The 26,643-nt window shown below is 44.8% G+C and overlaps 1 protein-coding gene across 4 annotated transcripts in view; it reads right to left on the reverse strand.

Moving 5' to 3' along the window:
• Positions 1–14,754, reverse strand: part of Znf827 (zinc finger protein 827) — a 164,478-nt gene extending 149,724 nt beyond the window's left edge. For 2 of the 4 annotated variants that reach the window (XM_085843799.1, XM_085843800.1), the window contains exon 1: positions 14,242–14,752. In XM_085843799.1, coding sequence (XP_085699925.1) covers positions 14,242–14,284 — 43 coding nt within the window. In that variant the 5' untranslated portion in view covers positions 14,285–14,752. Of the gene's footprint in view, positions 1–14,241 lie in introns of all 4 variants that reach the window. The other 2 variants (XM_085843798.1, XM_029480781.2) reach the window with 2 other exon arrangements.
• Positions 14,755–26,643: the final 11,889 nt, after the last annotated feature.

Genomic DNA, 26,643 nt, shown 5'->3' on the forward strand with positions numbered 1-26,643 from the left:
AAGGCTAGCAGCTCTAACACTACCACACTTAAAAATTTCACAGATAGGAAGAAAGAAAATGAAATAATAAACTGAAATTAAGGTAAAATGAAATGTTGTGGGGGGCTACAGGTAAGAATACACCCAGACAGGGTTGCCAGTTCCAACATTCCTTAGCCTTTTTCATGGTGCTTCATTACATATGTGTAAATTAGGCATGTCATCTCTTGTAAAAGGCATCACACTAGAACTTTGCTTCCCCACATGTGTAAGCATATATGTACAAGTGCGTATACACATATATAGACATGCATGTGGAAGTCAGAAGTTGATGCCAAATGACGCCTGGTGCTCTGAGGCAGGGTCTCTCAATGAAGCTGGAGCTCACCAATTTGGCTAGTTTAGCTATCCAGCTTGCTCAGAAGGTCCCGTCTCCACCTCCCACGCGCTGGTGTTGCAGTTAGGCCACTGCACCCGCTCGGCCTGTATGTGGGCCTGACTGTGGCTTCTCACACTTATTTCATCCATGGAGCCATCCTTGTAGGTCCTGCACTAGAACTTTCTGGCTAACTGTACTGGGGATGAAAGGGGACAAGAAGGGAGAAAGACCTTTACAGAGGCACAAGTCACAGCCCCCTGGGGCAAGGCTCTCCCCTTGATACCATCAGTCATGGCATCCACAGCCATTCATCTTAGTGGTTTTTTCAACAGAAATCTCTGCTTTGAAAGGTGACCTCCTTTAAGAGCTCCATAGTTTCCATCCCCATTTTATCACAGGGAAGACCACACTTTGCAGCCAATTTCTGAGCTTCACCTACCCTCCTATAGAACCAGCACAATCTTGGGAATCAGGGAATCACTTCCTGCCGTCTTTACTCTGCCTTCTCTTGTCCCATCTGGACTCACTGATTCAGCAACACTCTCCTCTTATTTATTAGTTGGCTTCTTATTATTCTGGGTTCCTTTTGACTTCTCTTGGCTACTATCATTTCTTCTACTTGGAGTGTTCTCTGTCCTCAACATCTAAATGACCGTTTCAGATCCTCCACTGCAGGAGTCTTTCTCCTTGTAGACTGTGTCCCCATAAATATCTACTTATCAAAGTCATAGAGTATTGTCTCACACTAAGTCACAGAATATTGTCCCATGATTGTTAGAATGTCTATTCCTATGTGTCTGCTGATTGCATAAAGTACTGTGGCAAGGCGCACATGTCGGAGTTCTGGGGTTAAGTCCATGCCCTTAACATGAGGAGGAGTAGAGGAGTTAGCTCCCATAGGACTTCAAACCCCAGTTCCACTTGTGCCAGCCACCATACATCCAAACTCCTAAAAGCTAAAAGTTCAACTATCGAAGGAGGTGTCCCCAAGAAAAGAATGAGTTCTGATTTTACATTGATAATAGAAAGTCACCAGAGCAGCATTTCTGTTATAGAACTCTTCTTCTTGAAACAGATTATTTTAAGAGTTCAATACTTCTTGCCTCTGTGCCATCAAACTAATAGAAGTCTTTAGAAATTCATTCCTGATAGACGAGTTAAGCTAACTTCTACACACACACACACACACACACACACACATACAGGGTTTACTCAATGTGGGAGATGCTTAGGGGTTCTTTTGGAGAGGGAGGGAGAGGTTTTAGTTTTGTCTGCATATTGACTGATTGACTCACTGACTTGAACTCATAATCCTCCTGCCTCAGACTCTCAAGCCCTAGATTACAGGCCTATCTCATCATCATACTCATTGGAACAGGGGTTTTGTTGTTTGCTTTTGGTATTCAGTACAACACACACACACACACACACACACACACACACGTGCGCGCGTGCACACGCACAGGCGCACATGCACACCGTCTCTCTCTTTCATTGTTGTTTTCCAAGACAGGGCCACTCTATGTAGCCTTGACTGTCCTGAAACTCTCTCCTTAGTCCAGGCTGAACTCAGAGACCTACTTGTCTCTGCCTCCCCAGTTCTGGGATATGAGGTGCCTGCCACCATTGCCCAAGCTTCAACACACTTTCCATTTAATCAAATGAAACTTAACTTCCATTTGCTTGGTCCTAGAACTTTTTTTTTCTGCTTTGAGACTCTTTTACTTATGAAAACAACTTTCAAGCTAAACTTGAGAAATCTTTCCCCACCTCCTTCTCTGTCTATGTGGCTCTTGTGACCAGGTACCCCTCACTATTCTATGAACTCTAACCCGATCCCCTATAAACACTTCCTTTCTGCTGCTGGACTGAAGGGCGTAATGTACAAGGAAAGAGACAGTTACCATTTTAATGGACAACTGAACACAGGTGAAAACTCTGAGGATGTCAGCCCCTCTCGGTACCCAACAAAAAGAACTTCATGCCTTCAGCTGTAGATGCCAGACATGATTTTGATCCACGCCGACTCCTCTCTGCAGATAAGGCACTCCAGACCTTATGACTCAATAATTAATTCCTCGGATGACGACTTCAAGATTCTGCAACAATCTTTTTGCCTCCCTATGGTAAGTGGTTTATCATCACCTTTAAATCAGAGCATCCAGTCTGGATTCAATATTGTAGATATGAGTCTATCCACTTACAAGAATGATGCAGCCACCCTTGTTTTGAAAGCAGCCCTTAAATCCTGTAAGGCAACTATGTGCAAATGCATCCATGTTTCAAACAAAGGTTGAATTTTAAATATTATTTCTTGATTGCAGTGGAAATGGAAGCTGGGAGAAGGGAACGTAACACACTTTAAACATTTATATCTAGTCTTAATTAGTTATATTAAACATGTGTTCCTTTTTCATTAAAAGTCAATATAAGGGGCTAGAGACATGGTTCAGCAGTTAGATATACTTGTTGCTTTCACAGAGGACCAAATTTCAATGCCCAATATCCACATGGTGGCTCACAACCAACCATCTGTAATTCCAGTTCCAGGAGAACTGAGGCCTTTCTTCTGACCTCTACGGGTTACTCTCTGTGCAATCATACAGAGCACATACATTAATGATGGCAAAATATTCATATACACTAAATAAATCTTTGAAATAATGGTCTGAAAGGGATAGGGTTCAATGGTAGAGCACGTGCTGGGATGCACAAACCCTGGGTTCTACATCCAGCACCAAGCCCCCAAAGCCAATACAATTTTAGAAGTACATTCACATGTCTTCCCATCCTATTCCAAACCCCTGGACCTCCCTAGGCAATCACTCCTGGCATCTGGCTGAACCAGCTTCCCCACACAGACAAGATCTCTGTTTCAGAGATGGATTGCTTTCTGTTTGTTTTATTTATTCACTCAACAGGTCCTCATATTGTCAAAAGTTTTCTGTGGTTCCAGCTTTCTGAAGACCATGGTATTCCTACCTCATTTGTAAACAGAGAATGGTGGGGCATATACGTGACCCCAGCAATAGAGAAGCAGAAACAGGGAGATTGTGAGTTCAAGGCCAGTCAGGACTATATAGCCAGCCAGTATCTCAAAAAGGAAAACAAACGCCCCACGTGCCCAGCTGTAATCAAGCAATCTAACCCATCCAAACACTACGTTGGAACTGTGACATCTCTCTCTCCACAATCATCAGAAAGCAAGAAACTATAATGTGATTCCCCCCCCCCCCATCCTAAAGTCAGATGAGAACTCAGTAAGTTCTTGGTTGGAGTTCTTCTAGACAGAGACATGAAGCACAGTTCAATAACACTTTTTGGAGCATAGTGTCTCCCTAACAGAGTTTCCTCCCGCATACACCTGTGGTTCCTGTTCTAAAGAGGCCAGCTGGACAGCAGGAAGAGACAAACCAGGGCAGAAGAGAAGTCTAATTCTAACCCATCTCAGAGGTAGCGCACGCTCTAGGGAGCACAGGAATCAGCCCTCGAAGTGCACTGGTCACCACTTTGTCTAACATCCAAAGCCCAGATCTAGCATCTTCAAGGAAAGAGATGTCATTAGTGACAGTTTTCATGAACCATGAAAGTCCAAGTATTCTGTCAGTAGCTGAGATCTCTGAGCTGGGGCGGAGGTGCCAAGAAGACTCAAACAGTGAGACCCAGGAAGTTCTCACAGCTTCGGCCACTCTACACTCATTGGTGTCCTGCCCGTGACAGGGCTGGTGGATTAACCTTGAGCTACCTCTCTCTCTCTCTCTCACTCAGTTTCTGCCAATAACCAGGGAAAGCCACTCTCCTCCACTTGCTTCATAGACAGATGATCCCAGGGAAATGGCTTCCGGAACCAAAAGCATACCACAAACAAAATGTTAGTGTAACATAGGATTATTACAAGATGGAATTACTGAAGCAGCACAGAAGTTAAATAACTCTCCCAAGGCCTCAGAGCCTGTGAAAAGTCTGGGGGGGGGGAGGGGAGAAAGTGAGAGGACAGGTCTGTGAGTGGGATAGACACTTGTGACTCCATTCTTCCCATCAGCATAGATTCTTCTCCAGGTCTTTGTTTTCCAGCCTGAACAAGCTGGAGCCAGTTACTCAAGCCCTGGTTTTACGATCTAGCAAAGTATGGTCACTAACCTGTCTGGGCCCAGCATCTCATGTCTTGGTGGCTGAGATGACATCACCCCAGAGTGGATAGTCGTGGCTAATTCGGGGATCCTCAACTCTGGTTGTTCACTCAGAGGTCTGGGGAATTTAATTTTAAAAAGGTTACCTCTAAGCCAACTGAAATAAGTCTGGGGGTGTCTATGTCTTCAAGCCACCTTCATCTAAAGCACAGCCACAAATGAGAACCATTGAGCTGCAGAGCAGTGATCAGAAACTGAAGGGCAAGCAAGATTTTCCAAGCACAGTGTGAGAGCCCCTGAGCCCCTCAGCTAGAATGAGTACATAGCTCAGGTGTGTGGATACCATCAGCATGCATTATGTACATACTCCAGGCATATACAGATCCATGTATAGGAGCTCATGCAGTTCCCTTAGAACCTGTTTCAACCATGTCTAAGTGAGGAAACAGACAGAGCCACTTGCTACTGTCAGCTAAAATGTGGCCCTGCCTTGCACTGCTTCTTGAACTCCACCCTGCAATATGGTTCATAGTACCTTTGACACAGTGCTGAATTAACAGATCAGAAGATGCTTCAGAACACAGAACAGTCTCCAGTCCAAGTGCCTTCAGGGATGGCACGGGAAGAGGCTTGAAGGAGGTAGGCAGGTGGACATGCATATGGGGACACGGTGGCCAAGTGGCAGGAACTGTGGCAGGCAGACGGGCACATGCCCAGGGAAGGAGACAGCCTTCATTGCTGCAGCAGATTGCAGCCATGTGGGGAGGTGGGCCGGTGCTGCTTGTTCTTTCAAGTATTCAAAAGTAGCTGGAAATGTGGCTTTTTCAGTGTGTGTGTGTGTGTGTGTGTGTGTGTGTGTGTGTGCATGAGAGTGTGACCCTGTCTGTGACCTTCAGCGTGAACAATCCGTGCAACAGACACACACCCCTCAAGACTTCATTTAAAATCCACAGGCTATGCTCCCTTGGACTGGCTTCCTGTGATTAGAAACTGCAGACTGTGTGTCTCCAATTTGTGCAAACTCTGAACTATGACCCATACGACATATGGGAAACCCAGTGTCAATTTCCTCTTGGTCATTTTAATCCATACACTGCCTATCCTCCCCGAAGTTTCACCGGAAGTCACTGTTAGAGGATTCATTGACCTTACCTTCGAGTAAAGACCTGTCATAATTCATATGGTTATTACACAACTTAGATGTAATTTCGGCCAGATCACACACACAAAGGAACTCATTCCTTTAGCAACAGCCTATTATAGCATTGTTGGCCTACAGAATAAGTGTTAGTCAAACCCTACAATAATAGCTTCATAAATGGACTTTACCATATTATATTGTCACTACTCACCCTACTAATGAGATCTATGAAAAAAACCAGAACAAAAATGAAAAAACACTGAAACCATCATAAAGCTTGAGATTGGAATGTTAGTCTAATCACAACCTAAGCATACAAACTATTTCATATGCTTAGCTGTAACTTCTATTTAGTCTGTGTCAGGCACCAATTAGGCATGGTTTCGTATGTGCATACAGTACTCATATGTATTTAAACGATCCTAAGGCTGACTCTGAAGATATAGAAACCATTATCAGTAAAGATGAAGCAATTGGATAACAGAGAAGGTAAGTCATTTGTCCAAGGTCACACAGCTTGCCAACGGCAGAGCTGGGATCTGAACAGCCACACATAAGAGGTTGTGCACTTCACCACTACCCTGTGAACTTCAAAAGCACATGAGCCCTTTGTTTTTACTTTACTTACACAGTATACAGCAAAAGGAAAAGAGACCAAAGTCACCAGGGAGATTTTCTCTAATTACAAAACCAGAGCTTTTTAAAATCCACCACCAGACTCCTTAACTTGAGAAAAATCTATCATCCTCCACAAGTGCAAGTTTCAAAGGCTCAGATAAGTTGAGTACTGCTGATCAATCACAGAAACGATCATTGTCCCCTGGCCTTCCTCAGTCCCCTTTGAAGGCCAACTCCTTCAGAGCACTCCAAACAATTCCACCTGAGATCCACACCTCTCTCTCACCTTGCTTTTGTTCCCTCACACCCTGCTTCTAATGGGGTCTAACTTTTCTGACCTATGAAGAAATTAGCAGAAAATAAAAAGGCTGAAGTTATCAGGGTTTGGCTTCACAAGCTCAGAGGCCTGTTGATCTATTCCTTACTGGTAGAGAGAACTTGGCTGAGTTTGGTTTTTCTGAGCCAGCACTAGGAACTGAACCGAGGTCCTCATGCATGCCAGGCAAGCTGCCTACTACTGAGCTACAGCTCTCAATGGTTGGGTTGTCTTTAGAATATACGCAAAGACCACTCGGTCACATGAGAGCCACAGAGGCAGAACTCTGGTAGGAAAGGCTGTGTTCTGTTTTTTGTTTGTTTGTTTGTTTTAACTCAAAGGGACTGGACAGTTGAAGAAAATATCCTCTTTAGGCATGTACACTCCACCTGCATTTGATATACCCCTGGGTCTCCTTGCATTTAATATAACTCTAGGTCACTATTTGAAAAGCAGAGTTGCTAGTGGCCACATTGTGACCTCAGACTATGGGTGGGTTTCACTGTGCAATTCATACAGTTTGTGTGTGTGTGTCTGTGTGTGTGTGTCTGTGTCTGTGTGTGTGTGGTGTGTGTGTGCCTTGAAGCTGACTGTTATAATACAAGCAAACATCAATATACACCATGTGCTTTAAGATTAGCATTAAGCTAAAGTTGGATTTAAATCTATGAAGCTCCCTTGGATCTGCATCTGTTCTATCCAAGGTAGGTTGTTGGTGGCCAACAAGAGGCATCAGATGGGTTCCCACTTTGACACTTAATTATACACTGTTCTCCAGTATCATAGAAAAGATAATTTTCAGACAGAGGGTAGAAACACCAAACTTACTCTTCAACAGAAGGGAGATAGAGGCTAGGAGCCTCAGCCCGCCAAGCAGTCTCAGCTGTTTGCAAGGTCTGTGCTTTGCACATTATTTTCTTATGAAATATGACAGAGGACATCTCGGCTACTATGAACCATAAAGCGTTTTGTACACTTAGCCCGAGACAATATGAATTACCCAGCTATACCTTCCAAAGGACAGACTGAGTGAAAGAAGGCAAGCAGCTCTCTCAAGACTGAACCCAAAAATGGCATTTTAAGGGTACATTACCGAGGCCAAAATAAGAAACAAAGTCAAAAGAATGCATGGGCACATGCAGTACGTACACACACACACACACACACACACACACACACACACACACACACTTCTTACCATAACGAGGCCCTGGATTTATTTCCAGTAAGTAAAAACCCCAAATCTATTCCTTTACCTACAAAGCCCACAGCCTTGTAAGTTCTTTTGTTAGAAATCCTTTCACATACCCAAAAGTCCCAGTCTGTAGGTCACGCATATTCTCACTATCTTGGTCTTCAACCAGTCTGATTAAATTACAGAAAACTACTAATACATCATCAGAATAGGAAGATAAAACACCAGCTGGTTCTGTTGCTTTTGCCTCTCGGATCCTAAAACTCCATGAGAGATCTAAAAATGAAGACTAGGGAACAGGGCTGCTTCAAATAAGGGCTAAAGGATATATTAACCCCACTGAGTAACATGGCGACATTTAGGCCCTGCCACGGCCTTGGTGACCAGTCAGTCAGAGGCACTAAGCAAACTCCACACAGTGCCACAGAGTGGGCGCCTCAATCCTTTCTTGCAGACCTGGGGCTATAGTCTGAATCTTTACATCCTATATCCCTATATTGGAACTTCATCCCTGGTGTGATGGTCTCAGAAGGAAGGAAGGTCCCACCAGGGTGAATAGGTCACAGGGCAGAACCATGATGAAAGAGGATGCCCCAGGCAACTTAGTCACCCCTTCCACAGGCAACACTGTTGGAGGAGAGGTGGGAGTCATTACTACATAGCATGGAATCTATAGTCATCTTGACTTAGAACTTTCATCCTCAACAGCCACGAGAACAAAAGGAAATGTGTTGTTTAATAAAGTACCTGACTGAAGTCATCTTGTTAGAGCAATCTCAATTAACTAAGAGGTCGGCTCATCCAATTGACAAGTGACTGAACCAAGCTAGTAGCACAAGACAACAGAACTTTTTCCTTTGGGTGAAACTTCATGTGTGCAGACACAACCTAAATCCAAACTTCTGGGATTGCCAAGTAAACTGCTTTGGCCACCCAGGCCAGCACCACATATTTCTAATACAGCTTTATCTACAAATCCATGAGGACAGTAATTAATAAGACCACTTAAACAACTTTAAAAAACAACTTTGACCCCAGGAACCTGCCTGGGTATCCCAGGGCTCATCTGATTTTTGCACATGTCCCCAAATGGAGATCGTCTCAAAAGCTCCCTCAAACCCCTCTGACAGAGACCATTCAAAAATCCTCCACTACGAAATGTGCAGCAGTGCTCAGGCGAGCAGAAAGCTGTCCAATTTAGACTTCTCCAGCGTGATTTATTAACACTTTGTGGAGAGACTTGTCAACTCACACCAGCTGTGTCGTCTCAAGAGCGAGATGGCAGCACAGATAAATTAAAAATCAATTTTTTTATTAGAAACTATTTTGAAGCATTAGAGGGGATGTGATTTTTGAGCCATCTTCTGTATTTTCACAGGAAGCCCTTGCGCTCATCCCCTTACAGTTCTAGGGATGCATGGATGCTCGTTTGGGGAGCAGATACCAGTGATCCCCAGAATCATTAGATTTATCAGAATCATTAGACCTGCCTGACAGGTGCTGTAAAATACTCTGCTACTTCAGATTGAATGATTTGCCATGGGCTAGTCAGGACGTAGTCAGGTCACTGCAAAAATTAGTAAGAACTAAGAACAGAGCAGACCCCCCCACACACACACACACAAAGGGAGGGTGGGAGAGGGGAGACTCATGAAAGCATAGACACAAAGAGTCCAGTCGCTGGCTGGTCAGTTTGCTTCCTGGTTTTACTGGAGAGTTTGTTAACGTTTTGTTAAAGAAGGACACTCTAACCCGCTCTGGTCTGACCCACGCTGAGTAGAGTGAGAACACTGAAGTGAGAAACAGTCTTTGACTAACTTTTCCTCATGCTTGCCCTGGGGAGTAGGTATCAGGCAAATTCCCACTGAGAAGTATAATGGAGTCCAAGCTCATGTGCGTATGGGTGAATTGATGCTAACGGTGAAATTTGAAAGTGCTGGTTACCATGGGTTTACGGACATACAGACGCAGTAAATGCATCAAAACGACCTTCCTGAACCCATCCATCCCTCTTAGCCTCACAATCGCAAACGTAATAATGCTTGAAAGGTCCCACATCTGCCACACAGTCCTGGAATCAGCTTCCTCTTCTGAGGCTGACAGACCTTCTTAAGTTACACTCTTTGGAATTCTGGTGAAGACAAGTGCCTGGGTCAGCTCAAAGGACCTTAAGGCCATTCTTTCAAACATGGCATTGGACTTTATTAATCAAAGAACTTTTGTGAAAGAGCCATCAACAGCAGTTGAGTCACATTTTAAGTCCCAAAATGAAAATAACTTCATTAAGCCAAGAAACAGAAGCCTTCATTTTGAATAATAATTTTTAAACCTACCCCCAAATATATCGGCTTAACATCCTTGGCTGAGTGAGACTTCCAACAGTTACTACAGACCTTCTCTTTGACGTGTAAATAGAAGGACCATTTCATCTTCACAGGACATACCACTTTTTCTAGTACATGTGAGATGCCCCACGTAACATAAACCATGACCCACATGTGTGATCACACACACATACTCCCTCCCCCCCTTACTTTTGAGGCCCAGAAGGAAATGACTGTAGAATTTTAAATCAGAAACCCAAAGCTAAGGTTTGTAGTGTCAGGTTAAAGGCTCGCCCATCTCCAAAGCTAATTCGGTTCTGAACAGTCCCAGGGGTGTCTAGCAGAACAGAAGGAGCTAGGAAACCCTAGCAGGCAGGAGCCCAGCCTGGGGAATTGCTAGTACTCTGTGCCAGGAGCCAAGGCTCACCCCAGACTTGGTATCAGATAATACCAAGTGCTTGCCTGGATTTCCAGGACTAATCCACTCTAGGGTGGACTATCCAGGTTCCCTGGTGTCTGTACTGTGGGAAGACAGTGGGCTTTGCAGGGCCAGAATGTTCCTAGATAGTATTGTTTAATGTGAGAAGTAGACTCCACTCACAGAAAACATCTGTATGTGGTAACAGTGTGTGCTCTGAAACTCTTTAGCCCCATTGCTGCGGATGCAAGGGCCAAGATTGCTGGCAGAAATGGGAAGTATTTCAACTGTTCTACAAACAGTAAGTGTGTGTGTGTGTGTGTGTGTGTGCGTGCGTGCACACACACATGGATGCACACTGCACTTCTTAATATTTACAGGTTCTATCAACTCTTAAATCAACACATCAATAGTGGCTTTAATAACTTTTTCATTTACTCAAAAGGTCATTTTGCCTTAAAAGCAATTTAAATTTCCCCAGTTTATTCATTAAACCACCTCTTTGCCTCACCTACAAAACAGACCGAGGGTGGGGGGCAATTTTTAGGTTTGTCTCTGTATAACTTCTTTAAACTCCAAGATGGCTTCTAACAGGCACCTTTAATCCCAAGCCTCAACTGTGTTTTAACCTTGATACAGCATAGCTCTCCCAGGGAGGGAGCCCTTTTCCCAAACACAAAATAGTTCAGTATTGAAAACTAGGCCGTAGGTCTACAACTATACTCTGTATTAAATGGAAATGAACATTCATGTCTGTATATCAATCTCAAGTTTCTAGGATCATCACTGGCCTCTTAGCTGGCCCTGGGTTACTATGACTGACTTGGAAAATACACCATTTGCCCAGAAATTGCTTTCAGTCAAAATGTAAATTGCTTATAAAACATGTGTAAACCCCGCTTAGAAAAGACAGCACACATGCACACATAAAAAAATCATTCAATACAAAAAGAGGTGAAAACGCTTTACAAATTAAGGCTTCCCTTAAAAAGAAGGGGGGAGGGGTGAAGGCTGGAACGTTTACTGCGCTTCCAAAAGTAAATTGCTCCTTACTTAGGTTAAAGTGGCTTAATGTAACTGCAAGGGGAGGTGATTTTTTTTTTTTTTTGAGTAGATAGCAGTATTTAATCTGAGAACCAGGAGAGAGCTCACTCTCAGAAGGAAAAAAAAGAAAGAAAGAAAGAAAGAAAGAAAGAAAGAAAGAAAGAAAGAAAGAAAAGAAAAAGAAAAAAAAAACTTCATCAACAGGCAGCAATCCGCGGGAGAGGCCCACCAGACACCGGAGCTAAAATGGAGCCTGAATTTCCTCTCAGACAGAGGGTAGTCGCAGGAGGTCAGGGTCAAGGTCACCGGCAGGGCAGGCTGCAGCTGCCCGACTGCACTGCACACCACGGGAGGGGCGGCGTTCCAGCCGTCTCAGCCGAAACTGATAAATCCCTTCTCTCCCACCCTCCCTCTAACCCCGCCAACATTTTTTTTTTTTAAGCAAGGGGAGAAGAGAAGAAAGGGAAATGACCAAGTAACCTCACCGCCCTGGTTTTCGCATACAAGCTCATCAGCTCCCAAAGTTGCCATCTAAGGGCAAGTTCGCAGAGAACACTGAAGCCCATTTTGTGCGAGCAGGGCAAGCCTCCCGCGGTGGCGCCCGCCCGGGACAGCAGTCCCCCCCCCCCTCGCTGCCCACGCGCGTCGGAGCAAGAGGGAAGCCCGGCCCGGCCATGTGCACGCACACTTCCACCAACTGCTGCGAGTTTTCTGTGAATCGCAGCGCGGAGCCTCCCGCCTCGCCCGCCCCGACTGCGCCTCCTTCTCCTCCTCCTCGCACAAAATTTTCCTACACTCGCAGCCGCCTGCGAGTGATTTTATGTGCATATATATTACATATGTGATATTATCCTCAGAACCTCTAGCGGGCAGGCGAAGAAAGGACTGCACGGGGGCATTTTTTTTTTTCTCTCCCTAAAGGAAGGGGAAAAAAAGCATAACCCTAGCCCTGTGCGTCGACTCCTTGCATACCGGGAAGGGGGAAGAAAAGAGGAATGTTTGCGGAGCAGACTGCCCGCGCGTGCCCTTGCTCGCCACTCCGGGTGCCACCGCGCCCGCCCGGGCCACAGCAGCCCCGCGGACCCCTCGCGTGGGCACCGCCGCGGAGATTTCGCGAAGGAGAGATCGATCGCGCTCGCCCGTCTGCGGCGGAAACACACACGCTCACACATAACCCGAGACACCATAACCTTAACCCTTCCCCCACCCTCCGTGAACTTCAGGTGACCGACCACGTCGGCCTGACACCCGCGCGGGCAGGCGCTCCGGCTCCGCTCCCGCCCCCAGCCCGGGTTTTGCAGGATCGGGCTCCGAGCAGCGCCAAGCCGCCCCGGAGAGGGGAGCTGAGCAGGGGGGGGGGGGGGGGGCGGGAGGGGGGAAGAGGAGAAACTGACCCTCCGTCTCCCCCGACCCCTCCCTCCGGCGCCTCCCGCGTCCCCTCCTCCCGCCACCCCGCCCCACGCCTTCTCCCCTGCCCCCTCTCCCCTGCATTCAAGGAGCCCGGCGGCCCCGGGGGGGATATTTTTAGTTGCTTCTTTCTCCTTCACTTTTAGCTTCAGCAGCATCTCGGAACACTCCGAGCGGAGAGCTTGTGGGGGGACGAGGGGGGAGCCCGAGAGGGAGTGGGGGAAAAGTTAAGAGTCTCGCAAAGAAAAGCGGGAGGGCGGCGCGGAGGGACCCGAGGCGCGGGTGGAGGAGGGGACGGGGACCCGGCCGCGCAGCCCGGCGCGAGTCTCCAGTTGGCGTGTGTGGCTAGGGCCAGGAGGGCTGGGATGCACTTTAGTCACGGACTCTGCTCGGGCTGGCGGGGCAGGGGGGTCTGCGAGCCCGCGTCGCCCCGGCTCTGTCTGCTCCGCCTGACCCCGCATTTTATTGCGGCCGGGAGCCCTGCTCCGCCCTCCCCTCGGCTCTGCAGGGACCTCGCGCGCCGCGCGCCGCCCTGGCTGCCTCGCCTCAGCCTCGGCGCGGCTCCCGCACCCCACATCCGCTCGGCTGCCCGGCCTCGCCCCCCGATCGGCCACCCGCGCCCCCCGGCGCCCCCACACCCTCCTCGACCGCCCCTGCCTTCCCCTCCGCCGCCGCCTCCACCTCCGCCTCCAGCTCCAGCCGCCCGCGGCTCCGGGGCCGACCCACCCCGGCGCAACCTTTAGCCGGAGACCGACCTCTCCGGTCCCCAGCCCGGCGGGCGGCCGCGCGCCCTCGCCCCGACACCCCCAATCGCCATGTCACGGCCTCGGCCCTGCGCGCGCCCCAACCCCGCACCCTTGTGCACCGGGATCCACACGGAATTTCTTTTTTTTTTCAAGATTGCAACCTCTCCCACCTCCCCCCACCCGCGACAAAAACCCGGCATCCACACTACTCCCCTCCTCCCTCCTCTCGCCCCCTCCCCCGCAACCCGGAGTGAGGAGGGGGAGGGAAAGGGGGGAAAAGCCCGATCTCAAGGAAAAAAAAAAGAGGGGGTCGAGAGAAAGAAAGAAAAAGAGAGAGAGAATAGAAAGGGCACGGGGCTGATCATCACCAACATGGCTGCCTCGGCATAGACCTAAACGAGGAGTAACCCGGGCTGTGTCTTTGTCAGTTTCACCTCTGTAACCCTAAACTAATGCAGAAAACAACGGCGGAGGCTGCGGAGGGGAAAGAGGAGAGGGAGGGCGAGAAAATGGCACGAGAGGAGGTGGAGAAGGGATGACTTACGTGAGGGAAGGCGCTTGGGCTGCTCCTGCTTCCTCCTGGGCATTTTCCCCCTTTTCTCACATTCTCCTCCTTGGTTAATGTGAGATCAAATAAACCCCCGTGGGGGCAGACAGGCAGACACTGGCAGGAGCGGGGAGGTAGTTGGGGGGCGGGCAGGGGGAAACCCCTTCTCTCCGGTGTGTGCAATGGGTTGAAGCTTGTTTCCTGGAGCCAGAAGAGGGGTTTTCTTCTTTTCTTTCCTTTCTTTCTTTCTTTTTTTTTTTTTTCCTTTTTTTTTTTTTTAATTTTTTGGTCGTGCACCTGGCTTGTCCCCGAGCGTAATATTCTTCAATGGAAACGGATCTAATAGGTGTGAGTGTGTGTGTGTCCTGTGCTCGCGTGTGATGGGAGGTATAAATAAATGAGCGCCGGTGCGGCGGTGTCTATGGCCGCGCGCTGTGTCTCCGAGCCCCTAACACTAATGTCGGGATCAAAGGGCAGCGGCGGCGGCAGCACAGCTCGCAGCTCGCTCTCTCGCTCTCCTCTCGCGCTCTCTCTCTGTCACACACACACTCACACACACACAGAGGCACAGACTGAGGGAAAGAGCGAGAGCTAGACACACGCGCGCGCGCATACACACACACACACACACACACACACACACAGACACACACACACACACTCAGCAAAGAGGAAGGTGCCCTAAGGCTCTCAGGGCGGACTCAGCCTAGCATTTACAACTGCTCTGTCTGGAAAGAATGGGGGGCGCGCGTGCGGGGGTGGGATGGACTTCTTCGAATTTATCCCGCTAGTCGCCCAATCAAGGGGGGTGGTGGAAAAGTGCCCCCCACCGCTCTTGAAACATTATTTTACAGATTTTTTTTAAGGAAATAGGTTGCACTAACCACTTTCTTTTGTGTATTAAACTACGTTTGGTTCTGTATAAAATTCCCCAGGCTTTTGTAACTGAAAGATTGACTCTCTCACCCCATCACCTTGAGTCTGGACGTTACAGACTCTCACATACTCCCTTAAAACAGCCTAATGGAAATAAATCTTTTTTTAAAAAAAATTTAAAAGATAGCATAGGGTGGGATCAGGGGATGGGTGGCATGGATACCCAATTTTAGAGGGTCCGGTGAAGTTAACATTTGAAAATTCAGCCAAAACTAAAATTACAGGTTCTTAATAAAGAGGGAAAATAAGATTAGGTCACCCCCGAGGGTTGACTCAACTGCCACAGGGCTATTCCTACAGTGCACACAGTGATCTTGACTTCTGTGATTCACTCCCCGCCTTCCCCCACCCCACCCCCCAGAACACAGGTAACTGAGGCTTACCCTGAAGCAATTCTAGTGTGTAGTTTGAGCTCAGACAGCAGTCTTCATTAAGCCATATACTTTCATTACTTTAGAAATCACACATCTTGCTTCAAAGAGACACATAAAGAGGGAAAACAGAAAAGGATGCGTCGCCTCACAAAAGGTACTCAGTGAAGGGAACGGGTCTCTCTCTCTCTCTGACTGTAAGCCATGTGGATACAAGTTCACTGGGAGGTTGTTAATGATTTAAAACTCCAAAATCTGCTACTATAATTGAAGTAAAAAAAAATTGGTCTGAAGAAGAGCTGTTTCATAAAACTCTCTGTAAAGGGAAACTTTGAACTTGGTGGAATACATTATATGTCATGAGTCAGAGCTAAAAAATAAAAAAGGTGCATTATTTAAACGACATCTTCCCTTTTGAGCTTTAAAAAATCGACTCATCATCTTATGTTAAATATTTTCCTACCAATTTTTAAATAGATGTTTTCATCAGAAGATGGAGCCTAGTGAAGACACAAAAGTTTAAAATGGCATTCGATCAGGTGACACAAGTGACTAATGAGACTTAGAAGTCTCCAGTGGTGTCAAAGAGAGCCACTGGGGTTAGGCTTGGTTACGTTTCCTTTAAATGACAAAAGCTTTATACTGTTTTCACTAGGAAACTGTAGAGGAGACTGTGTCTCCCAAAAGATGGCTTTCATTAATAGTGAATTCCCAAGATGAACCCCTTCTTGCTGACGCCTACCAACACACTTGGCACTCCAAGGTGGCGATGCTATTTGAAGCAGGTTTAAATGCCTTCCGAAACAGTGCAATATCCAAACTGGAACATCAACCTTAAACCAATTCCAAAATACAAAAAAATTGTTTTTAAATGGTAGTTAAAAGCAGGCATGGTGACCAGTGCCTTTGATTCCAGCACTGGAGAGGCAGAGGCAGGCAGATCCCCATTGGAGGCCAGCCTGGTCTACATAGCAAGCTCCAGACTAGCCAGGGCTACGAGTGAGACTCTGTCTCAAAATAAGAAAAACTAACAAATGAAAAGAGACAGTTAAATGTCCCTGTGTAATGATCTGAGATAGATTGATCAAGACCAGTGTGCCGTGCCTTGGGCTGTGTGTGTATGAGGTTTGAAGCACGTCTGTTCCAGGCAGACTGCTGTGGGCTTGTCGAGCCTAAGGAGAGATAAACACATTGATCCTGAGACTGACCACAGCTTTCTCAGAACTTTTACCTAGGACATCAGGATCACAACTCCAAATGGACACAGCACCACCTTTTCCTGAAACTGCAGTGACCATTCATAGTACTTAGTACACTGTAATTGAAAACATACTTTTGGCCCTTCCTCCAGCTGAGTACATTTCCTGCGACCTTTTAAAGGCATGCTGGCAAAAGCTGTCGACTTTTAATTATATAGGTGTTCCATCAACAGCCAAGAGCATTTTAAATGGAATTTATTCATACCTCCACCTTTTCCAAAAATTATTTGAAGTAAGACATAACAATGGGAAATAGAAATAAACAGAGGCTCTTCTATTTAAATCTCAGGTTGGTGTCTGAACGGCAGACAAACCGCTTCAAGGTCATTTGTAACCACCCTTAATTGCTGGAATGTTAGCCCACTAAATGTTAGGAAGATAAGTACGGAGATCATCACAACAAAACACAAACTCAAAATTCGATAGTATGTTTGGGTACATATAGCCAGGAACAATTAGTTTGGATTCTTAAACTCAAATGTTGTATTTGATTCACTGGGCTTTTCAGACTACATATTTCTTAAAAAGCATAGTACCCTTCCCACCCCATCTCTATCGTTTGTCAAATACGTGAGTCCTATTTAGGTTCTTTAAAAATAAAGGCATACATTCTGAGATGTTTCATAAGTGCTGGTTCACAGATGTAAATGCCATCTAAGACCAAGGCTTGCTAAAGGTGGGTAGTCAATGAGATCACAACTCGTAGAATAGCATAGAGGCTGCAGAGGGTCTCCAGGGTCAGAAGCATTCTTACAATGAAAGTAACTCAGTAGACACAGTCACCTGCTGACATGCCCGATGGCCCAAGTCCTGTCTCTGACGCCGGCTTGGTGGAACGCAGGAACCTTCTCTGACCTCCACAGGTGTGTCATAGCATGTGCAACATCTCTCCCAGTAAAATGGATGAATTACTGTTTTTCAAACTTTGATAATAATATTACGATGCCCCTTTCCCTCTTCTCCATGTTGGCATTTGTGGTGCTGATGCTAAGGTGGTGATGGGTAAGATGACGGTGATGGCAGAGATCAGGCAGGGTACCACACTTAGGATTATTCATCCTCTCCGTCATCACATGCACTCAGAGAAAGCACAAAGGAAAGCTCACTTAAGGACATCCTTGATGGAGCAGTAAAACCTGTAAGTTTTAGTAACTCTGACCCCTGAGACAAGACTTTTTCTTGTGACACAGTAATGGGTACCAAAAGCGCTCAGCTGTGGCTGAAGTATGTCTGGAGGAAAAATCACTCCTGAGATTGTTTGAAATAGTCTTCATTTTTCATGGGACATTATCTTTACTTGAAAGAATGATTGGCAGAAAACTTGGGTTTTTCCCAAAAAAAAAAAAAAAAAAACAAAATTAAAAAAAAGAAAAAAGAATGAGGTGAGTTTGTAGCTTCAAGGAAACAAGGAAGACTATTGCTATAGAAATGGAAGTCTCTGTAGTGAAAATCTACATGACTTGTGTTTGCTAGCACGAGCTTAAGCGACTTCCTAACGCTTCAGTTGCTTTATGAGATCTATGGTGACATTAATAAATGTGATTAAAAAAAAAAAAGTAGTGTCAACACTTTGAAAGCTCTGCCTAGCTCAATTTAACCAACATATTGCAAATATTCAATACATAATGATACTTAGTTGGGTCACTCTAAGTGAGACATTGATTGATGGATTTTAATGCAAAAAACCTAGAAAAGCTCGTGGATGTGGTTTCAGATTCCATACTGCTTATAACTTTTAAGAAACTACTATTCATTGACCTCTAGAGTAGTGTTAACGGACAATATTCACAAACACTTGATGAGATTATTAATATATTTCTCCCTTTTCTAACTACATATCTGTGTGAGGCTAAGTCTTCATGCAAACCTTTCTTTTCTTTAGATTTTTTTTACTTTTATTTGCTTATTTTTAAAGATTTTATTTTTATTGTAAATTGTGTATCTGTGTGTGTGTGTGTGTTTCTGGGCATAGGTACATGTGAATGTAATGCCTGTGGAGACCAGAAGAGGGCCCTAGATCCCCTGTGAGAGAAATCTAGAGTAATAAGTGGTTCCCAGGAGCCTGATGAGGGTGCTGAGAATCAAACTTAGGTCCTCTGTCAGAGCAGTATGGGCTCTTAACTACTGGACCATCTTTACATAACTCTCCACCCCTTTAACTTATGTGTGTGTGGGGGGGGGGGCAGGTGCCTATGAAGTCTAAAAGAGGGTATGTAATCCTCTGGAGTTGGAATTTATAGAAGTTTATGAGCCATCCATTGTGGATGCAGGGAACCAAAGTTGGATCCTTGAGCAAGAATGGCAAGTTCTCTTGCCCACAGAGCCATCTCTTTAGCTCCTTTATACATTAAAAAAATAAATACATTGAAGCTGGGTGTGATGGTGCACACTTTTAATCCCACCACTCAGAAAGCAAAAGGCCAATCTCTGGGTCAGAGGCCAACCTGATATACATAAAATGCTCCAGGCCAACTGGAGCTACACAGTAAGACTCTGCCTTAAAAAAAAAAAAAGTATATAAACACAAATGATAATAAAATATTTCGTATCTTATTTTTAATTTAATAAGATTAAATTATTAAATTGACTAAATTACATTTTTTTTAAATTAGAAATTTTAATTTTAGTTGAAATATAATTTAATTTAATGGGGCAAAGCCATACAGAGTCTCATGCGTGCTATACAAATAGTCTACCAGTGACTCACATCTTCACCCTCTTTCCATGAACATCTTTAACCAAACAATCTATGATGACAGACAGAAAGCAGACGCAGACAGATGACTGAGCCGGACACTACAGAGGTTTCCTGAGATGTATTACACTAAGTGATGTAGATTGATGCCCCCTCGTCACAGAACGTTTCGAAAATCAGAGATTTTTCCATAATGTGTGTAATGTACTGATTTTATTAATTATAAATAAATAATTTCTTTCTAAATACTGGGGGCTGAAGGGGGCAAGTAGACATGGTAAACAGGGAATGGGAGGCAGAATGGGGGGATCAATCAAAATGACACATAAGTGTCACAGGAAACTTGTCACATTAGATGTGAATTTCAGAGAGAGAGAGAGAGAGAAGAAGAAGAAGAAGAAGAAGAAGAAGAAGAAGAAGAAGAAGAAGAAGAAGAAGAAGAAGAAGAAGAAGAAGAAGAAGAAGAAGAAGAAGAAGAAGAAGAAGAGGTCAAATTTGGTGTATTTTACTCAAAGAGATGAGACGTGTCAGCAACATTTCTACAGTAAATGGTCATTTGAAATAAACTTCCAATTTTTTTCCCAGACTAAATAAATAAGCAAATCACACTACAACTGTCCATTGATCAATGCTGTCCTGTTCGGTTGTTGAAACAGTTGTTTTCAAGCTGTTTAAAAATTCTAGCTCCCAGCACTTGGGAGGCAGAGGCAGGCGGATTTCTGAGTTCGAGGCCAGCCTGGTCTACAAAGTGAGTTCCAGGACAGCCAGGGCTATACAGAGAAACCCTGTCTCGAAAAAACCAAAAAAAAAAAAAAAAAAAAAAAAAAAAAAAAAAAAAATTCTAGCTCAGAGCATTTGTTAAGAGTTTCTGTCACTCTTGCAGACAGCTTGGGTTCAGTTCCCAGAACCCATGTGGTTGTTCATAACCAGCTGTAGCTCTGGCTCTAGGGGATCTGATGCCCTCTTCTGCCCTCAGACATGCATGCAGGCAAAGCACTAAATAAAATGAGGAAATATAAAAATTAAAAAATATATATTGGTCAAATGTAAAATATATAATTCCTCATAAAAGTTCATAAAAGTAGGGAAAATAAAGTTTCAACCTTTAAAACTGATGTTCAGTTTTTAGTAAGTGACATAGCAAGTATCACCAGATACAATGCATATAGACAAAAACTCAGACTTTTACATTGCTTCCAAAGAGCTTGGTAACCCATGCTCCGGAAACTAAGGAGAAACAAAGAAATGCTTGTATAGGGGCTGTGGTTCATCTTCTATAAGCCAAGCACAAGCTGCTGACCTAGTTTGCCCTGGGAGCAGAGACACAGTCTGTGAACCCCACAAGTGGTTTCTCCACAAGTGGTTTCTCCGATATCTTCCTGAGGAGATGCAGGGAGTTGACCAGAATGTTCCACAAACCTCATGGAAACAGTCTTTTCAGCCATGTAGAGAGGGTCCCTACTCCAGGCACAGGACTGCAGCCTCTGCTGGTTTCAGAGCTTTCAGGGATGTCCGGTCGGTAAGGGCGTCTCTCTTTCCCAGCGCCTCAGCCGTTGGCAGCATGAGTTGAGATAGAACACTCTTTACCCTAAAAGTGTAGCGAGTCTGACATTTTAAATAATGAACATTTCTCTGAGCAGAGCTCTGAGTTTGGTGCCTCTCCTGGCCTGGACCTCACGTGTTATAAATCAGTATCTGGTGACGATGACCAGCCTTCTTTTTAAGAGTGGAGAGACATTTTGTTCTAATCTGTGCTTAGGAAGTTGGGGCAGGCTGGGACTAGCAAAGTTTGTTAGGGTTTGGATAAGCTGTATTTTCAAAAGTAATGGAAGGAGCCAAGGGGTCTATCTTTGCTGTAGAGAGCCTGCCTTGTATGTGCAAGGCCTCAGATTCAATCTCTAATGGGAAAATTAATAATTAATAATAATGATGATGATAACAATGATAAGTCAGCTGTTGTGAGTGTGTGGGTGTGCAATTCCATGACCCAACAGAGGAAACTATTTCCAGGTGTCTGAATTTTTTAATCTAAACATACAGTCTGGGGCACAGTCTTGCTTAAATGGTTCTTTAACTCAGCATCTCAGGGGAACACACCCAAGAACAGAGTAGAGTCATGGGCAAATTTAGGCAAATGTTGGACTTCTGTGCTCCATTTCCTTCACTAGGTACATCCCACCCTCATGCCTCCTGTGTTTCTTCCTAATCTGAACACCAGTTTGAAACAGAACTCTTACCTACAAGTCCTTAAGGGCTCTTAGGGTCTCTATGAACTTAGGCCCTTGTAATCAGGATGGGTGAAAATCACCCTTAGCAGTTGCTCCCCATTTTCAGGCATTTTAAACTGATTTGTCCAGTTCTCCACAATACCACTACTTATTCCTACTACTGACTATCAAACCTAGGGTCTTCAGGTTGCTAGGCAATAGCTCTAACCACTGAGCCACATTTCAGTCCAGTCTAATTTTTTCATTGTTGTTGTTATTTTGAATCATAGCTTCATTATATGGCTCTGCGTGTCCAGGAACTCACTCTGTAGAGCAGGCCAGTCTGGTCTTCCTCCTGAGAGCTGGAATTAAAGATTTGATCCTCTTCCTCCTGAGAGCTGGAATTAAAGACTTGAACTACCACATGTGGCTGGTCTAATTTACTATACTTCTCAGCCTAGTGACCCAGTCACCTTGTGCCCAGCCTCAGATTTCCTCCTTGCAAACCCCCGCTTGCATTGCAGCTTCTCATGCAGCCCCTTCTCATGCAACCACGCATGAGTGCTAACTGGTTCCATTTCTCTATTGTGCCTCTCTCTCTGTCAAACTGTCTCCCCATTCTTTCTGCCTACTATGGACACCTAGGACACCCTGACAAAGTTTTACACACTAAAAAACGCCATCTGTAGAAAGCAGCACACACCCAGAAAGCTATTTATTACATATTGTCTGCTGTGAGAAGATATCATGACCAAGGCAACTTATAAAACACAACATTTACTTTGGGGCTCATGGCTTCTGAGGGCTAGAGTCCAGAATGGCAGAGAAAAGCCATGGCAGCAAGAATGGCTTAGAGCTTTCATCTTGATTGGCAGGTTGAAGGCAGAGAGAATGAGATAGTCTAGAAATGGCAGGGTCTTTTGAAACCTCCGAGCACTCCCACTCCCCGTGACTTACCTCCTTCAACAAGACCACACCTCCTAGTCCTTCCTAAACAGTTCTACCAACCAAGGACCAAGGATTCAAACATACAAGCCTATGGCGACCATTTTCATTCAATCACCATACATATTTAACATGTTTTGTAAGTATGTATTAAATATTAATTATTGCACATCTTGGTGATCAACAAGTGAAATGGAAATGAAATCCAGCCAAAGAGCCTTTTGTAGGTTTCCCTCGTGTCTTAGTTTGCTATTGCTGTGATAAACACCATGGCCATGACCACTTGGGAAGAGCATGGGCTTACATGTTCCAGTCACACTCCAACATGAAAAGAAGTTGGGGCAATGTAATCAGGAGTAGGAACTGGAGCTGAGGCCGTGGAGGGACACTGCTATGGAGAAAACGCTTGCTCAGCCAGCTTTCTTATAAAACCCAGGCCACCTCCCCAGGGACTGTTTCACTTACCTACAGTGGGCTAGGCCCTCTAAATCAATCATCAGTCAAGAAGAAAGAAAGAGAGAGAGAGACAGAGAGAGAGAGAGAATAAAAAGCAAAACAACAATCAGTAACAAGCCTTATACCTTGTATGCTATCGTCCCTGATGTAGTATTTGTTATCTACCTGGAACCTTGAATATTCTTGGCCCATGGGAAGTACTACTACTAGGAGGCGAGGCCTTTTTGGAATAAGTGTGGCCTGTAAGAGGATGTACTCCCAGGCAACAAGCTCCACCCATTGTGGGAGACAGCCTTCTCCTGGTTGCCATTGGATCAAGATGCAGGACTCTTAGCTCCTTCTCCAGCACCCTGTCTGCCTGGACACTGCCATATTCCTGCCCTAATGATAATGCACTGAACCTCTGAACCTGTAAGCCAGCCCCAGTTAAATGTTGTCCTTATAAAAGTTACCTTGGTCATGATGTTTATTCACAGCAATAAAACCCCATGAAGACATCTCTAGTTCCAGACTCCCAGTGTAGGTTGTACCAGCCCTGGGCAGGATTGTATAAGAAAACCAACTAAGAAAGCCATGGAGAAAATTCCAATAAGCAGTATTCGTCTATGGCCTAAACTTCAGTTCCTGCTTTGACCTCTGCCCATTTTTATTCCAGGTTTTATTTTACTTTATATAATTAAATGTCTCATGGGGGGAAGGATCAAGTTACTCTGAAGAATCATTTTGGCTGTTGAGTTTAGCTATATCCTTTATATATATTTATAAGAAGTATATATATATATATATATATATATATATATATATATATGTGTGTGTATACTTTATAAGAAGTATATATATATGTGTATATATACTTCTTAGTTAGGGTTTCCATTGCTGTAAGGAGACAGGTTCTGAGGTTCAGGCCATTATCATCATGGCAGGAAGCATGGCAGCATTCAGGCAGGCATGGTGCTGAGGAGCTGAGAGTTCTACATCTTGTTCCAAAGGCCAGCAGGAGAAGATTGTTCCCCTACATGACTAGGAGGAGGGTCTCAAAGCCCACAGTGACACATTTCCTCCAACAAGGCCACACCTATTCCTACAAGGCCACACCTCCTAATAGTGTCAACCCCTGGGCCAAGCATATTCCAACCACCACTATATATTATATATGTACGTACACATACACACACACACACATATATATATACACATATATATATCATATTCCAACCACCACTATATATTATATATGTACGTACACATACACACACACATATATATGTATAGGTATATATGTATATACATATATATATATATATATATATATATATATATATATATATATATGAATGATCATGCCATGAGAGTTAACTATTTGTTAATAGTTAACTCTTTCTCTGCCACTATTTAGTCTCGTACTTTAATTTATTAATAAGGAGATACAATTGCTGCTCCAGATCCGAATTGTGTGACTTTGTGGGCAGAAGGAACTTTACCGATCACTTGGTTTGGAGCTGGTGTTTTGGAGCTGGTACAACACTGGGGGAAACTGCTACTGAGATCAGGCTAATGAGGGCTCCACCATGCCGGAAAGGGGGAGCTCGGGTGTAAAATCATGTGACAGTGTTGCTGTGCATCCTGATGTAGCAATAAACAAACTTCAGAAATTAAGTGTTTTTTAAGAACCGTGGAAGGGGAGTGCAGAGAAGACAATACATCCTCTGAGCAGAACTAAACTAAAATGTTTATACCACGCTGAAAAGTGTCTAAGAAGCCTCTACTGCCGGACGTGGTGGCGCACACCTTTAATCCCAGCACTCAGGAGGCAGAGGCAGGAGGATTTCTGAGTTCGAGGCCAGCCTGGTCTACAGAGTAATTTCCAGGACAGCCAGGGCTAAACAGAGAAACCCTGTCTCGAAAAACCAACTCCCCCCCAAAAAATAAAGGAAGCCTGTACTAATTGGTAGGTAGAGGTAGACAAATCTCTGTGGATTCAAGGCCAGTTGGTCTCCATGGTAAATTCTAGGACAGCTATGTAAAGAGACCCTGTCTCAGATAGATAGATAGATAGATAGATAGATAGATAGATAGATAGATAGATAGATAGATAGATAGATGATAGACAGACAGGTAGATAGACAGATAGATGATAGACAGGTAAACAAAACAAACAAACAACTCACCACCACAACCAAAGAAGCCCACATTCAAATCCCAATTAATGTCAGCCAAAAAGTTTCAGGTCAGGTCACAAGCTCACTCCACTGGAGCAAGTCTATTACTTAAAAAGCAGGAGACATAAAATTCCCAACTCAGCCTACCCTCCCCCCACCCCCCATGGCAATTCCTCCAGCCATGTTTACCTGTGAGGGATGGATGCTCTTTAGATGACAGGCTTTGAAGCCTCTGCCTCCTCAGTGCTGCGTTCAGGAGTCCCTAGCTGAGGGCCAACAGGACAAGTGGAATTTCACAAAAGGTCTAGGACAATAAAAGACTCCTGTGACTTGCTTAAAACAACAGGAAGGAGCCAGATGGATAAGCTACAATACACATCCTTGTCTTGGGTGAAGCACAACTGGTTCAGCAAGTGTCCTTTCAGCAAACAGCCTGGCCCCTGAACAGTGGAGCTGCGGTGGAGGCCTGCAGGCAGCCGGCCTGTATGCTTGCCTACAGGAGCCTCCTTGTTTCTTGTGGAAAAGGCTCCTCTGGTCCAGCAGTGTTTGCCATATAGGTCTTATTAAAGATGTTCCAAGAAACAGACCACGGGCATCACAGGAACTACTTAATTTCCAAAGGTCATGCTTCTAGAAGTGTGTACCCTAAGAGATTCAAGCTCTGTATGTGTTAAATTGTTTATTGTTTTAGGAAAAGCTTTGTTTGGTGACTTCTTTTTTTCTTTTAAAAAACAAACAAACAGACAAACAAACAAGGAAACATATTCCAACTCTTTGGAGAGTTGGCTGCCTATTAAGATATCTGGGAAACAAGTGTTTCAGTTCAGCAGAGTTTGTGTCTGAGGGTTGACATGGTTCTCTCCAGGAAAAGACAAAAGCCAATAGCGAAACTGAGTATAAGTACAGACAAATTTGTTGTCATGTCCACTGCCATGGCCATTTCATTGTTCACTTCATGGCCGGGGAATCTGAGGCACAGCTTTAGACAGGGCTACACAGTTAGATCACCCAGGGTAAGGCATTTGTTAATCACTCTTCCAGATTTAGCCATTCTCTCAAATCAATCAGGCAGAGGGACAGAGCAACCAGCCTTATACCCTAAAGGTCAGGAGACTCCAGCTTTTCTTTTTTTTTTTTTTTTTTTTTTTTTAAAGATTTATTTATTTATTATATGTAAGTACACTGTAGCTGTCTTCAGACATTCCAGAAGAGGGCGCCAGATCTCGTTGTGGATGGTTGTGAGCCACCATGTGGTTGCTGGGATTTGAACTCTGGACCTTCGGAAGAGCAGTCGGGTGCTCTTACCCACTGAGCCATCTCACCAGCCCCCAGCTTTTCTTTCATAAGAAAGGAATGATCTTGATCTTGGAG

The sequence above is a fragment of the Mus caroli genome, unplaced genomic scaffold, assembly GCF_978045245.1.
Source record: "Mus caroli unplaced genomic scaffold, Mus_caroli_1 scaffold_10, whole genome shotgun sequence".
In the NCBI taxonomy this organism is placed as follows: Eukaryota; Metazoa; Chordata; class Mammalia; order Rodentia; family Muridae; genus Mus; species Mus caroli.